The sequence below is a fragment of the Perna viridis genome, chromosome 10 (assembly GCF_037379345.1).
Source record: "Perna viridis isolate PV_CMFRI_1.1 ecotype Kerala chromosome 10, ASM3737934v1, whole genome shotgun sequence".
In the NCBI taxonomy this organism is placed as follows: Eukaryota; Metazoa; Mollusca; class Bivalvia; order Mytilida; family Mytilidae; genus Perna; species Perna viridis.
This window is the reverse complement of record NC_142454.1, coordinates 4,333,494-4,349,929: the sequence shown is the minus strand read 5'-3', so window position 1 is coordinate 4,349,929 and position 16,436 is coordinate 4,333,494. Positions and strand designations below refer to the sequence as shown.

Below are 16,436 nucleotides of genomic sequence, written 5' to 3'. Positions count from 1 at the left end.
TATATAATACTGAAATTAAATAATTTTATGTCATATTGGTACACATGTATTTTGTTGTTTGAAGAGTTGAAAGTTTATTTTTTTTAACAAACAATAAAATGAAAAAAAACTTATTTCATGAAATATGAAATTTGAAAACAAGTTTAAAAAATAACAGTTTTTTTATTGGCAAGGAAACCATTTTCTTTCATAATTTATTTACTTATAACATGTATTAAAAAGGGGAAAGCAAAATCTGTTTTTTTTTGTTTTTTTTGTTTCAGTGACTTTATCATGACTTTTTTTCCGTTTACAGTATTCTCAAGTGGTGTAAACTTTCATGTTGTTTTTGTCTATATATGGGTTTCAATACATACTGACGTGCATGATGCTTTGTTGAAAATATTTTTACAATAGACAGGGACTTTATATTACACTAATATACACTCCCTGTATTATATAATAATAATGATATTAAACAAAAGATGAAAATTAATTATATGATAAATAAGAATAGAAGTATTAATTTAGATATGACACTGTGAAAAATCCATCAACAGTGTGGGAAACCACCACTTGCCAGCTCACCAAATACGAGCAGATGTGTAATTTGGCGAGTTCTCATTAGCTTACACTCGTCAATTTGGCGACCGTCATTTGATTGGTGAGTTCCAAGGAAAGTTAACCAGCCAACAGCTTATTTAGTTAAACATCCCTTAACATCATACATTAAAAACATGTTCCCTACATATTAATAAGTTTAGCTTGAATATGTCAAGTGAATTTTGCACAATTTTATTGACTTGTAACACACTGTTTACGATCTGCCATTTTAATTTTTGGTAAACGGGATGTGCCGGTCCCGGTCTCATATTAGTAGTCAAACGAAATTATCTTGGTAATTTATGAAATGTTACATGTATCTTGCAAATTAGTTGTTTATTGTCAAAATAAAATTGAACAAGAAGCAAATGACAAACAATTTCTTGTCTTATAATGAAGAATCTGTTGAAATATAATTTTATTTTTAAAATATGAGTTCAGAAATGGAGTACTTTAAGTACTTTAAAAACTTCAACCGGAGGGAATATTTGAAAATGGAAAAGTTTTTGATAAATTTAGAAACAAATGAAAAGATAGTTGAAGAAAGAAAAAGAAAGGCAGAAGATAGTCAAATCAAGAGAAAACAGATGATAGTACAGACAAAAAAAAACAAAAAAAAATATTCCACTAGCCAGTATGGCAAGTTGTGAAAAAAAAATGGTTTCCAACACTGCATCAATTCGTATAAAAGCAAAAACATTTAAAAAAAATTTTCTAAAATGAGACAAACTAAAATTTTGATTTGTTTATCATCAGAAATTGCACGGTTTAATTTACGTAATTTTTAGATTGAGTTACCTCCCTTTCCCAAGACGGGATACCTAAAATACCGACTTTGAAACATATTTTCTTTGATACTTGAAAGCAAAATTTATTTCTCATTAAATTGATTATTTCAATATATTTATATTATACTCAACTTTTCTGTAAAAAATCGAAGAAATTCACTTCATTTAAAGGAAGATATCGGCAATGATCATTTTCAACTAGGGGAAGTAGAGCTCGGGCTCGGTAGCGAGTTGTTTCACCCTGGGTTGTTTCGCGCCGGGTTGTTCCGCCCCGAAATACCAACTCTCGATTAATTGTAGGATTTCTAAGGGCTTGGAGTGTTCTAAAGGGTATCAATTAGGAGTTCATTTCAAATTAAATGTACTACATAATGATGTACACATCATCACATGTGCTGATTAGTTTGACAGATAACTTTGCCTGTGGCTATGGCATAAGTTCAGTGGTTTTACTTTTGCTACTTTATTTCACACGTACTGGAATTTTGACTTTGACAAACAATCGAACTTCCTCCTTCCATAAACCGACGATGTGAGCATTTAAAGTACAAAAACTGGTTTGATTGGGTTGATCTATGTATATTGATGAAGAAAGTCCAAAACAGGAAGTTTCATATTTCACAATAATGACAAAACACATGGTTGGTATCAGACAAAAATAAATCCGATTTTTTGGAAAAGTAGTTGATTTTTCTTTATTTTGTAATAATCTAGTGATAGAACTTTTGAAATTTAAATGGATGAAAAAAAATAGATTATTTGATGGAATCTTAATTGTTATTGATAGATTAAATACAACTAATTCAGACGCACGAATTTCATTTGTTCTCCTTACCGATGCCGATTTTTTTATTTTATTTTACTTTCAGAAAAAATATTCCATAACACGAACATGTTACGTACAAATGTTGACAACAAGACGTAGGCCTACAAGATAACTGTGTCTGTTAATTTGAAGACCAGATAAAATGGCAGATTCTTATTCTTTTGTGAAAGGCGGTAAACTGAAATTGAAAGGACACAAAGAGAAAAAGTAATTTAACAGTTTAAACTAATATCAGGTTTATCTGTTCATTGCTGTTTTGTACATATCCCTATAATGGCCATCCCTAGTACCTATGTGTATTATCTAACCGGTAGTTTCTAAAATAATGTATGCTCCGCAAGGCTTTGGGTTCAACACAATACATTCTTCTACAATCTCCTGACCAACTTCAACGCGTTGATGATACATTACCTTTATATCTGAATATTGTTTCATATCAAAATAATCAAGTCAACACTGGTGATAGGCTATTATTTTAGCAATGGATATTAGAAACTTAAGTATATAGCATCCGACTTTCTAGTTCAATATTTTTTTATTTAGATATTTAAGTGTGTCATATGAAGTAAATTAAGAAGGCATTGACCTTAAGTGTAAGTGAAGCATGAAGTACACATGTACATGTACTAGATTCCTTTTTCCATACAGTAAACTGCATGCCTTTATCGTGTTTGCCGAGTTTGAATAGCATATATTCATAAAAAAAACTATTAATTAAACAGATCTGGGTTCAGCATAGAATGCTCAGAGTTTTTTAGACAGATTTCTTCAACTGGCAGCATTTTAACTATTTCTAAACCTCCACGTACTAGAGATCGCAATGTAGTGTTTTGCTTTGACGAAAGTTTCTCAAGTGTCATTACGATGAATGTTTAGACATATTTTATACATTTAAGAAACATCCAAACAAAAAGTGTCACAGAACTACGAATGTTATGGGATCTTTTTTTTAATTAAAAACTATGCCAGAATTTTTAAAATCGTAAATTGTCACTATGCCATTGATTATACATAGGTCTAGTAGGCTAATATGAGGAAGGCAATGGCGTTAAGTGTGAGCGAAGTCCAAAGCAAAAGTATCAGATTCGCTTTTCAACAAATTAGACTTCATGCCATTTATCATTTTACCTAGTTTGTTTATTAATTTTTCATCAGTAATTACTGGGAGACAACAAAAGGAATTCCAAATATTCAATAAATTACCAGAAGAACTGTTTTGGATTTGGCGTAGATGGCTGGCTTTTATCAAGATCCTTTCAGCTAGAAGTAGCTTTTTGAAAAACAACAGACGTCTTTTAAATGTTTTGTGTAGCCTGCATATTTAATGTATCTGAAGCTTCAATGAACCTGATGTAGTGTTTTGCCCGGACGAAAGTTTCTTAATTGTCAGTATGATGAATTTTTAGAATTTCTATACATTTAAGAGCAAGGTGCTCGCTTATCATAATATGTAGAAACCAGTGATCTGTTATCTGTGTATAGTTTATAATATTTACATTTTGTACATGTAAGGATTATGCTACATGAATGATCTTCTATGCTTTATCCAAGTAAAATATTTGAATTTGAATATCTGAATCTTTTACATGCACATGCTGTATCATTGTCCCCACTGTTATGACTATCATATTTTTGTTAGTCTGCCACAAACTGCTGGTTGAAATAAAGGCTGTTTCTCATTTTGTCCAAAAAATGGCTAAAAATAATACATTATAAGATGAACTCTTTCCCAATAGGTAGTCGTCATGGTCAGTAGGCTATTCTTTTCAACAGCATCCTGATTAAATGTTTATGACTTGCCTTTTCCTTGACATCCTCTCTAAAATCAAACATTTCAACAAATTCAAGGTTTTGTAAGGTTATTCCAAATTTCCCAATTTCAAAAAAGGACACAAATTTTCCCTATGAACAAGGATGGCAAATATCACAGGACTAAGATGCTGAAAATATTAAAATTGTTATTATTACTATTACACATATATTTATTATCTTATTCCGTCTGCACCATTTGTATATCAGAGACATGTACTTGTAATACTGATTTTTGTTACAGCATAATTGTATCATTTTTTTATCTTACAATACTATTTTGCCTTTATCTAATTCAGAAATCTTTTACACAGATGTTTATTAACTGTCAGTGATACATGTATATAACAGCAACTGAACTTCCTAATTCTTTACTTTTAGACATAAACACAAGAAGCATAAGAAGAGAAAACATGATGAAATAGAAACAGATATACCTGTAACAGAGGATGGAGACACAGCAAAGCATGGTAAAATAAATATTAGGAAGGTTAGGCAAATGGACATGAATGTGTATGTCTATGTCTAGTACCGATACTCTTCATTGTAATGTGATTTTGTTAAGCAAACATATGTACATGTATATGTAAAATATTGATGTTATTAACATTAAAATGCAACTGTTAGAAAACTTTACAAATAGAAAAAAAGATAGCTATAAATTTAAGCATGCATGAAAGTTTCCTTGCCAGCATGATCAATGAAAACTATGGGATCTGAAGTTCAATAATTCTTAAATCAAGGAGATTTTTTTTATTATACTAGTAATTTGAGATTGACAAAAGCAGAAATAAACCTTTAAACTTCTTCTACAATGTATGAGTGCTGAATATACTTAAATATAAAAAAAATATAGTGCATTCTTGATGAAGTTAATGGATGATGAAATAATGTCAAAAGTTTTTACAAACTATCTTTAAGTCTTATGCATTGATGCCAATTTGTAGATTTGTATTGAAGTACATATTAAATGATGTAAATTTTGTAATTGTTGAATAAATTTAATAAGCTTTTTGTGTATGTGATGATTGAATAAAACTTGTATTAAGTATATGTCTATAATATATATCCAAAAAATTCTTCTGGATATGTAATTTTCTGTTTTCTCTATCAATCAAATAAATACCAAATTACTGTTTTAGCTGGCTGGTGGTTGGCCAAGAAGTTTGACAATATAACTGGTAATACTGTAATAGAAATGGGAGATTTCAGATATATTGCTGCTCAGGATAATGGAAGATTTAAGCTTGGGCCTCAAAGAGCTGAGGGTTTGTAAATAATACATAATGGTAACTTTTTAATTTTCAGGGTAATACCAGAGTTTTTGTATTGATATGTAATAACTACTAGTATTTAATACCTTTGTCAGAATCATTGTTAAGAAACTTTTTCTTTTGTTTCAAGGATTGAGCATGATACTTTTATATTTCGAATGCAGCACAATAGAGATAATATTTATCTCGACTCAAGGGGCCACAAAGTTTTAAATGCCCATGGTATATTGTGTCTAGATTAACACTGACTCTATAGCGCCATGTTCATAACAGCTCCGTGTTTGTTGTGTTGATCCAGTTCATTTTCAGGAGAGTCCAGGGGACTCGTGAGAATTCTCAATCCAATTGCTTAAATTTACACTAGTAATGCGAGTACTCAACATGAAGTCAGTTTGATTGTTAATTTGTCCAACTTTAATCCCAGCTGTCGGCACAATAAAACAGCAACTCAAGACGATTAGTGCATGGTATGAACGATCAGCAAATATGGTTGATTAATACTTAAAATAAGGATATATATAGGTTATATTTGAAACATACTTTAAATTAGAAATCAAAGCTTTTTTTGGCAGTTGAAAATGACCGGCTGAAGACGACTTAACAGATCACCATCTCATATGGACAACACAGAGGAAGAATTTACTTCTTGTACAGCCAGTACACCAAAGAAAATAAGAATATTTCATATTCATTGACTGAAAACATTTCTGTGGTTGGGGAAAGTGGAAGGAGGTGAACAAACACGTATTATATGTAGGTGGTGCAAAGACGCTTAAAAAAAGTCTGTTTGCTACTGTTGGCAGTACAAACTTACAACATAAGACCCTTCACTTTTTTTGGGACCCTCTAAATTCCTTACAGGACTTGTCATTTTTGTGGCAAGTGAGTCCTGGGACTTGCAAATTTTTTTTTTGAAGGAGTGAGAACCCTGTATTAACAGGTTTTATGGTGATTTTATTGTTTTCACAGGTGAAGAGCCTGACCCCATAGAAATACTCACTGCTGTAAAGGTGAATGAGACTAAAATTGCCTTGAAGTCTGGTTATGGGAAGTACCTTAGTGTAGATCCAAATGGACATGTGATTGGTCGAGCAGATGCTATAGGTACCAGAGAACAATGGGAACCAGTATTCCAAGAGGTCTGAGATATTTCAGTCACAACTCTCTCCAATCTTAAGCTAATAAGTTAAAGGTCCATAAGTTCTCTCTCTAAGCATTAGTATAATCATTTGTCAGACAAGACTCTGATATAGGCTACTTTAACTGAAGATAAAGGCATGTGATCATAAAAATTACTTCACATACTATGAAAGTATTATTGATTGTGGGATACAAAATTTTGTGGTTTTCATGGGTTTGGTAGCCTACAAAATTTGATTCCCAACGAAAAGGAAATTTCTTATTCATTTGTATGATAGAGTTGTCAAATCCACAAATTCAAGAATCTACAAACTGATGTATTTTCCCTGAACCATGAAAATTTGGGCCCAGGAATAAAAGAGCTTTAACAGTGTGTATAAATTCTGATTTGAATTTCAGAAATACATGTAGTTAGATAGTTTTTCAGAAGTACATGTAGTTAGATAGTTTCAGATGTACATGTAGTTAGATAGTTTTCATAAATGCATGTAGTTAGATAGTTTCAGAAATATATGTAGTTAGATAGTATTCAGAAATACATGTAGTTAGTTTCAGAAATACATGTAGTTAGATAGTATTCAGAAATACATGTAGTTAGATAGTATTCAGAAATACATGTAGTTAGATAGTTTTTAAAGTACCATTAGTGTTGTCGTTGCATATTTTTAAGTATGTTATGATGGAACTTAAACTGAAAAAAAAATAAAAATAATATAATTACTCATCTTGTAGCTTATACTGTGCTGAAAATAACAGCAATATTTATGTATTAAGGGATTACATGTATTTTTCAGGAACTAATCTGAATGGTATAATTTCAGGGGAAAATGGCTTTAAATGGTTGTAACAGCTGTTTTATCTCATTTGATGATGATGGGGATATCATGTGTAATAATAAAAAGGCAGGAGACAGTGAAATGATCCAGGTATAGAATTGGTTCCCTGTAATCTGGCCTCAGTGCCACAAAACTTGTAAAATATGTACATGTAAGCCTGAGAATATTCTTAACTTCCATGATAACCCCAATCAAAGTCATGAAATTGATGATATCACAATCACAAACAGTTAAGAATTTTCTCAAACTTAAGTAATTTTTCTGTGGAAAAACTCGTTTGTTTGTTTGTTTGTTTGTTGGGGTTTAACGTATGGAAAAACTCAAATTTAGTGTAACCTAAAGCACTTCACACAAACAACAAATTTTCAGACAAAGCAGTCACTATGAACAGTTGTTACTTGTTTTTTTCTCTATTTTGACTTTGTCCTCATTGGAGTTGACTTTGAAGACAAAACATGATGGACATACGCTAAATTTCTGTAGAATTTGCTTTAATATGACCGTGAATTGACAGAATGATTATTATTGTATTTTTATCTCCATCTAACAACTGTAATAAACCAATATTGTAGTCTTGTCATTTCTTTTCATTTATTTATCAGTTTTTTAAATGGATTATTGATAGTTTTTTAATGAAAAGTATTGCTTGTTTTTTGTTTTTATGATGAGATAATAAAAATCTCCTATTCAGTGAAAGTTTGACGTCTGCTTTGAAGTTTGGGCAATGATCACTTCTCCAATATATTTAGTCAGGGTTTTATTCTTGAAATTGAGTCTTCTATTTAGGAGCTTTTCTGACTTTTTGAGTAAACTGTTCTATAATTTCATACTATTTTGCATTTTTAAATATGCTGATCTACTTTGGGTGGTCAAAGGGACAGAACTCATCAAGTTAAGGACATTATTATTTGTTTCCTTGCAGATAAGACTGAATGCAATGATAGACAAGGATCCATTAGAAGATATCCCTATTGAAGAGAGGGGAAAAATAAAAGATGCTGAAATAAATTATGTGTAAGTATATGACATTTGTACTGGTAGAAAATGATAAATATTTCCTGAATATTTTGTAGAATGAGTGATAAGAACAATATTCTTCTTGCAAATGGTCTTTCAAGTTGAATTTCCAATATATATGTAAAACAAAAAACAACTATTATGTACCCAAATTAAACAAGACGATATTAATAAGAACTGAATGCTGTAAATTTACAGCATCTGACAGTATATATTTATATATCTGTAGATTCAAGTGCAGCTACATGTACCTGTTTCAATGTTTGTTTTTTAATGCAGTGAATTTAGAGTTTTCTTTTGTAGTGTAATAATGTTAGGTATTTTGTAGTCTATCATAAAACGAGATAACCCGTATTTAGTACACCTTTAAAGTGACATCTTTGGTTTAACCATAAATGCCATCTGACACATTTGATACAATTCTTGTAACTCAGAAATACTTCTATGGATTTTAATATGTTTTTTTTTTTTTGTACAATATTTATCCTCATAGTAAAAAAGCTTCCTTTCATTTTACTTCATTTTTTTAAGATATTAAACTTTGAACATCAAATGGATAGAGTGCTGGTGTATTAACTCGCCTCTTTTTTGAAGATTGAAACATCCTTAAAAGGATTGAAGAAATGGGCATTTTCTTTTTGTGCCAAAAAGAGGCCTTTTGCGCCAGTAATGCTTTTGTGCCTGTTTGCTCTTGGATTTTCATAGTTAAATTGCTCCAATAAATTAATGATTCTGTTGCACCAGAATAAGGTAAATTTCTATTTGATATTGTTCTAGTGCTACATTAGATACGTAGTGTGGTCATTTTATGTTATTCACCATTTTTTAAAAATCTCTTTATAATTGGTTGTTCATCTCTTTGGCAAGTATAATTATAAAATATAAGAAATATAATATATATGTAGTTAAAAAATGTAGATATAAAGACTCCTCCTTTTTCTGGGCTTGGAACGGACAGCTTTCCCTGGTGGAGTTTATGTGAAAAAAAGTTATTTCAATGAAGCATGCAGATATCTTTAATCTTCTTATCCTTTAATTTATTTCATTTCTAACTCATTTCTTTATTTTATGATCGTTTTATTTTAGATTTTTACCTTTTTGATATTTAATTTCCTTATTTGTATTTGGCACAGAAAGATAGTCTGTTTCTGGTGGAAAAGGACCAAACAGAAAAAAAATTTGCGCATTTAACTACAATTTTTTAATTTATCAAATTGGTGCAAAAGGATGATACCCGTAAAATTGATACCTAAGAACTATTACAACAACTTCTGTAATTAGCACTTTGAATGCTATTGTTTTTCATACTAAATGCACAAATGCCAAAGAATTTGTGAAATTGAAGTAAGGTCAATGCTGACTGGTGTTTGTGTTTACTTGTATGTTTCTTTCATTCAGCAAAAAGTTCCAAAGTTTCCAGGACAGGAAGCTGAAGATAAGTAAGGAAGAAGTCAGTAATCTAAAGAAAGCCAGGAAAGATGGAGTGCTACATGAGTGTATGCTGGACAGGTATGTACTTCAATAGATAGGTCTTGAAGTTCACTTCTTTTTATGGTTGATAATTTAATAGTTGAAGAACCAGGATTCTGAACCACAAAACTTGAAAATTATTAATTAAAAGTCAGAGAATATTCTTAGCTACTACTATAATGCCATTTAAAGTCTTGGGATTTTGTGATGGCACAAACTGTAAAGAATATTCCCAAACTTAAGGAAATTTATAGTTAGTGGCTCTGGAGCCTGATGCTAATTGATCTTTGATTTTATGGTAACTTCAGTTGAGATGTCTCAGATCAAGATTTTAATGTCTTTAGTTCAGCCATCGATATCATATAACAAGTCATACTTTGCTAAAATGCCATATTTGTACTGCACTAGAAAATACTACATGTAGTTAAAACAATCAACAATCACACATCCCAACCAGACCTATTATTCTAAAGTGAAGTCAACCAGCTTTCTTCCTATCTTCTGAACTCAAGCCAACCAGATTTCTTCCTATCTTCTGAACTCAAGCCACCCTGCAATCTTCCTATCTTCTGAACTAAAGCCAGCCAGTCTTCTTCCTATCTTCTGAACTCAAGCCATTCAGTCATCTTCCTATCTTCTGAAATCAAGCCACCCAGCAATCTTCCTATTTTCTGAACTCAAGTCACCCAACAATCTTCCTATCTTCTGAACTCAAACCAACCAGCAATCTTCCTATCTTCTGAACTCAAGCCAATCAGTCATCTTCCTATCTTCTGAACTCAAGCCAACCAGCAATCTTTTTATCTTCTGAACTCAAACCAACCAGCAATCTTTTTATCTTCTGAACTCAAGCCAACCAGCAATCTTTTTATCTTCTGAACTCAAACCAACCAGCAATCTTCATATCTTCTGAACTCAAGCCACCCAACTGTCTTCCTATCTTCTGAACTCAAGTCACCCAGCAATCTTCCTATCTTCTGAACTCAAGCCACCCAGCTGTCTTTCTATCTTCTGAACTCAAGTCACCCAGCAATCTTCCTATCTTCTGAACTCAAACCAACCAGCAATCTTCATATCTTCTGAAATCAAGCCACCCAGCTGTCTTCCTATCTTCTGAACTCTAGTCACCCAGCAATCTTCCTATCTTCTGAACTCAAGTCACCCAGCAATCTTCATATCTTCTGAACTCAAGCCACCCAGCTGTCTTTCTATCTTCTGAACTCAAGTCACCCAGCAATCTTCCTATCTTCTGAACTCAAACCAACCAGCAATCTTCATATCTTCTGAAATCAAGCCACCCAGCTGTCTTCCTATCTTCTGAACTCTAGTCACCCAGCAATCTTCCTATCTTCTGAACTCAAGTCACCCAGCAATCTTCATATCTTCTGAACTCAAGCCACCCATCTGTCTTCCTATCTTCTGAACTCAAGTCAACCAGCCATCTCCCTTTCTTCTAAACTCAAGTTAACTAGCCTTCTTTCTACCTTCTGAACTGAAGCCAACTATTCATATCCTTATCTTCTGAACTCAAGCCAACCAGTCATCTCTATTTTCTGAACTCAAGCCAATCAGTCTTCTCCCTGTCTTCTTAACATAAGCCAACCAGTTATCTCCCTGTCATCTAAACTCCAGCCAATCAGTCATCTCCCTATCTTCTGAACTCAAGCCAATCAGTCATCTCCCTATCTTCTGAAATCCAGCCAACAAGTCATCTCCCTACCTTCTGAACTCAAGGCAATCAGTCATCTCCCTATCTTCTGAACTTAAGCCAACCAGTCATATCCCTATCTTCTGAACTCCAGCCAGTCATCTCCCTGGCTTCTGAGCTTAAGCCAATCAGTCACCTCTATACATTCTGGACTCCAGCCAATCAATCACCTCCCTAACTTCTGAACTCAAGCTAATCAGACACCTCCCTATCTTCTGAACTCAAGCAAATCAGTCATCTCCCTATCTTCTGAACTCCAGCTATTTAGGCATGTCCCTATCTTCTGAACTAAAGCCAACCATTAACATTCCTATCTTCTGAACTCAAGCCAAACAGCCTTCTTCTATCTCCTCTTGGCTCTACCAATTTTAAAATCTAAGGTATCAATAAGTTGACTCAATCAAATTGCACCTATAATACTTATACATATTTTCATACAAATTTGCATGATGCTTAAAATAAAATGCTGCATGCATAAACATATCAGTGTCATCTACCTTCAAGTTTGAAGCAGTTTATTACATTTACAGTTGATTTTTTTTTTCAGGAGAGAAAAGATGAAAGCAGATCGATACTGCAAATGAAAAATGGTGTTCAGTTGTAGATTAAGCCTGACAGTTTAAGGATTTGTTTATCTTTCCTGTGCTGACGTCATCAAGAGCCATTTCAGTGCTTACACCTCTGGTTTTTAAACAATGACTTTTTTGTCGTGTAATTTGAACCTCTATGGGACCTTGATTGTCATTTTTATATTAATAATTTTAAAAGCAAATATCTAATGGCATATGGAAGAAAGACCAAGATGATGATTTTCTCATACAAGACTTTAAGTCAAATAATTATCTGTGTTTAAAAAATTATTTGATTAAATTTGTCTTTATATTTTTACAATTAAAAATAATGTTTTTTTAATAGTGGAACACTTTTGTTATAACTATGTGTCAAGTTTATTTTTAACATTCCAATAGTTACAGTGCACAACCATATATACATAGAATTTTTCATTCAGTGAGGTCAAATGTAGATTTTTGGTTCTCAGGACCTGCATAAAGCAAAAGCAAAACCACACTCTGCACACATCCTCACTTTTATACACCCACTTTGTTACATCATCCTCAGTGTTATACACCCACTCTGTTACATCATCCTCACTGTTATACACCCACTCTGTTACATCATCCTCACTGTTATACACCCACTCTGTTACATCATCCTCACTGTTCCTCCATTATCTACTTCCTGTTTACTTCAAAATTTAGTTTAGCAGAAATGGTTGAGTAGGAATATTTTTAGCATGACATAGTGTGGGTTTTTATTGTTGCTGTGAGCAACCAGTATTTAAAAAGTACCTGGTAATTTTTTTTTGTGGCAATACAGTACTTAAAAGAAAAGCCTTATTGATTTACATGCAAATGACCTTGAAACCAAGAAATTGACTTATGAATGGCCTTACCTCTTGTTATGGAAGTACTATCTATAGCCCCTTTTGTGCAAAAGTGGGGTAGTCATTGAGCATGCCTGAAGCATGCTCAAAATACACTTCTGTGAGGAAAATTCTTGTTCTACCCAAGCTGTACCTTGCAGAAATGAAGATTGAGCATGCTCATAAATTTGCCACTAAAGGGTCTATTGAAAAGTAGTGTCATCATCAGAAACTTGAGGCTCTTAAGGACCTGAATCGCTCACCTAGCTTGAAAAGCTTTATTCTATTTTTTATAAGCAGCCATGATTTTTTAATGGATGAAAAATCCCAACACTTCACCTTAGGAACAATCAAATCACCTTTCATTGAATTATGTCCTGTAGTTTTGTTTCACAGGAGAAGATATTTGCTAGCAATAACATCTAAAATAACAAAAAAAAAACATCCAAAAAAGGCATTAACTTCAATATCATTGAACATGGATAAATGATTTTCACGAAAATTTGACCACAGAAAGATCTTCATACTGAACACTATCCCCCATATAAGATTTTGGCTAAACAGAAGGGTTTAATTCATCCAAAAAGTTATGCCTGACCCCTATGTTCTATTTCAAATAACAGTGGCCATGTATGAAAAATTACCAACTGTTATTTTGTGCAGGTTACCCCGAAAAAAAATTATACGAACTTTCATTGAGTTCTGTCCATTAGTTTCTGAGAAACTATTTTTAAAAGTAATATCATTTAAAACAGCAAAAATACATATGAAAAGGGCAATAACTCAGATAGGCAGAATACCTTAAGAACTAGCAGTGTGAAAAACAGCTCTCTGACCCGTATTTTCTATTTCTAGTAACAGTGACCATGTTTGTCTTCAGATAAAAAAAAAACGCATCAGTTTTGGGCAGGAAATACCCTAAGGAACATTAATACACAGTTTTGTTCTAATTAGTGCAGTAGTGTGAGAGTTTTGACAACTTGACAAACAGATGCCAAGTGATGGCCGGGTGTTTCTTGGACATCTGCATTTTGCTTTAACAGACTTCAGAAATTTCATTTTTATATAACCCTAGAAGCCTCATTTCTATTTAACATTGTGTTTTGTGTGTTTAGATAATAGTCATAAAGATAATATAACTCGTAAGAAATTTCAATAATAATATTCTACAATATTCTATACCACAATTTTCTGACTTTGATTGATACTTGAACTTTTCAGAAAGTAGGGGCAAAACAATGCATTTTCCTGATGTCCAGACAATAACTTGAATAATATTTACTTTTGGTCCAAATTTGAATTTTTATTTGGATACTTTATGAAAATCCAATCAGATTTCAGATTCCTCTTGTGGTTTTAAGTTAAAAGGAGTCAAGGAACCATGCACTAAAAATCAACTTCTAAAATTTTTTGTCCGATTTTGAAACTTTTACATTAAAGTTTTGTGCTATATTGTGTATAAACCAGTTGTGTCCTAATGGATTGTAAGTCCTTATGCTTAGGTGTGTCAAAAATTAATATTGTGTCCGTGGACACTTGCAACAACTGTACAGGGTTTGACCACTGGGGTTGTATCATGCTGTGCTCAGCCAAGCTTCTTTATTTATTTAGCTCTTGAAAAAATCAAATAAAAAATCTTTAGTAAGCTACTAAAATAAACATTAACCCCTTATTTAATTAAGCACTATATATTTCGTCTTATACTATTTTGCAAAGGCATGTGAGTAAAACTCTTCAGTATTTAGAAAACCATAGTACCCATGAATAAAGAAGAAGTTTGATTGAAAAAATCAAAACGTCAATACTTTACACATATGTTTACTGCTGGAGCAGCTGTGTAGTTGGTCAAGAAATGAAAGAGAACATATATGCACAGCTAAGCACCTAAATGCAGAGATAGTTAGGACTTAAAATAAATCTCAATACTTTGTAAAAATACAATTTAAATCATCATATTAATATGATGAAGAAGATGTCAAATTCTGGAATTTTTTTACTGACAAAATCTTCATCTAGTGTGGTGGACGTGTTTTTCAACATATCGTCGGTATTCCAGTAGGAATAAATTGTGCTACGCTAGTCGCTGACCTATTCGTTCACGCTTATAGGTTACAGACCACCAATTCAACCAATGAGCATTTGGAACCTACGCCAAAATAGTCCTACGCAGAAATTATCCCTGTTCCTCATAGTGCTGTGAAAAAGTTCTCATCTTATAATTTAAACAGTTTCTGAAAGGAAACACATTTCTGTACATTTTATAGGTGCATTTTGCTTCTTTTGATGTGAAGCCTAATCTCCATAATGATTTCTAAATATACCCCTATATTGTGAAAACACTGGGATTTCCCATGCTATTTATAGACAATTCACTTCCGGTGACCAGTACTGCACTGCAAGTCTGCTAACCCCACATGCCATTCTGAGGATTGTGAGCTGACATATGTAGAATCATGCTGATATATAGTCCTCTGCATGTTAAAGTTAAGGTAAAGTCCAGAGAAGCTATTGAATATTGTGAAATTTGCATAGAAGCCTATGGGAAGTGGAATTAGTGGTTTCTAGCCTTAAATGACTGATATTATAGCTGATCCAGAATTTGATTTCAGTTTCCCCTATATAGATGACGTATTCTGGTTTCTGGGATAAATACATTGCATGCACCTACCCCAAAAAGAACTTAAGATAATGAACACTACAGCCACTATGAAGTCTGCATCATATCTTGACCAACTAGTACATGTACTTCAAGAGATCGATGGAAATGAAAAACTCATGATCCAACTATACGACAAACGAGATTGCTTCCCATTCAGTATACCTCAGGGTAATAGAATATGAAGAAAAATATCTCACACGGCGAAATGGTAAAGGAACAACTTTTCTAGTATGCCAGTTGCGTTTAATAGTATAATGTTCTTTTACTAAGTTCGAGATTAACGAATCTCGCGTTATTATGTTAATGTATTAAGATATTATTTATGATAAATTTTCACTTTTCACTACAGTCTGTTGAAATTGTTTTGATCTCAAGACTTAAATCCGAATTTAACAGTTTTGTATAGTTCGTTATATTGTTGTCTTTTTTTTTCACCACTGTTTAAGGTTTGGGGAGGGTTAAGCGCTCACAAACATGTTTAACCCCGCCTCGGACTTTATGTGCCAGTTCCAAGCAAGAAATCTGTAGTCCAGTAGTTGTCGTTTTTTTTTTTTGAGTGGTATTCGCTTTACGTTTTTACTATAGATTAGGTAGATTTTCGTCTTTATATGAATAGTTTAACTTCATTTATTTTGGGGCCTTTTACAGCTTGCTTTATGGTGTAGGTTTTGCACTCATTGATTACCACGTGGGGACCTGTAGAAGTTTACTAGTTCGTTGCTTGGCTTAAGTTGGTGGATGACTGTCTCACTGGCAATCACACTACATCTTCTGTTTTATATTATGACTTATCTACACGACAAACGCGTTGACTTCTCGTTTCATATCGTCAACTTTCCTTCCATCTGTGACAATGTCCCTTCAGCACCTGCGAATGGAATTTTCATATCACCACTCATACGTT

General features: G+C 32.8%; 2 protein-coding genes across 4 annotated transcripts in view; one reads left to right on the top strand and one right to left on the bottom strand.

Annotated features, from left to right (window-relative positions):
* The window catches only part of LOC148604215 (copper-transporting ATPase 1-like), a 49,185-nt gene extending 47,200 nt beyond the window's left edge, over positions 1 to 1,985 (bottom strand). Inside the window, exon 1 of one of the 2 annotated variants that reach the window (XM_088547637.1) lies at positions 1,849 to 1,985. In XM_088547637.1, the coding sequence (XP_088403763.1) occupies positions 1,849 to 1,891 (43 nt within the window). In that variant the 5' untranslated portion in view covers positions 1,892 to 1,985. The remainder of the gene's footprint in view (positions 1 to 1,848) is intronic. The other variant, XM_088547636.1, reaches the window with a different exon arrangement.
* Positions 1 to 12,362, top strand: part of LOC148604214 (protein FRG1-like) — a 30,387-nt gene extending 18,025 nt beyond the window's left edge. For both annotated transcript variants that reach the window (XM_088547648.1, XM_088547650.1), the window contains exons 2-9: positions 2,240 to 2,403; positions 4,387 to 4,475; positions 5,148 to 5,273; positions 6,249 to 6,418; positions 7,241 to 7,345; positions 8,178 to 8,269; positions 9,671 to 9,781; positions 11,998 to 12,362. In XM_088547648.1, coding sequence (XP_088403774.1) covers positions 2,339 to 2,403; positions 4,387 to 4,475; positions 5,148 to 5,273; positions 6,249 to 6,418; positions 7,241 to 7,345; positions 8,178 to 8,269; positions 9,671 to 9,781; positions 11,998 to 12,034 — 795 coding nt within the window. In that variant the 5' untranslated portion in view covers positions 2,240 to 2,338 and the 3' untranslated portion in view covers positions 12,035 to 12,362. The remainder of the gene's footprint in view (positions 1 to 2,239; positions 2,404 to 4,386; positions 4,476 to 5,147; positions 5,274 to 6,248; positions 6,419 to 7,240; positions 7,346 to 8,177; positions 8,270 to 9,670; positions 9,782 to 11,997) is intronic.
* The last annotated feature ends 4,074 nt before the right edge of the window (positions 12,363 to 16,436 follow it).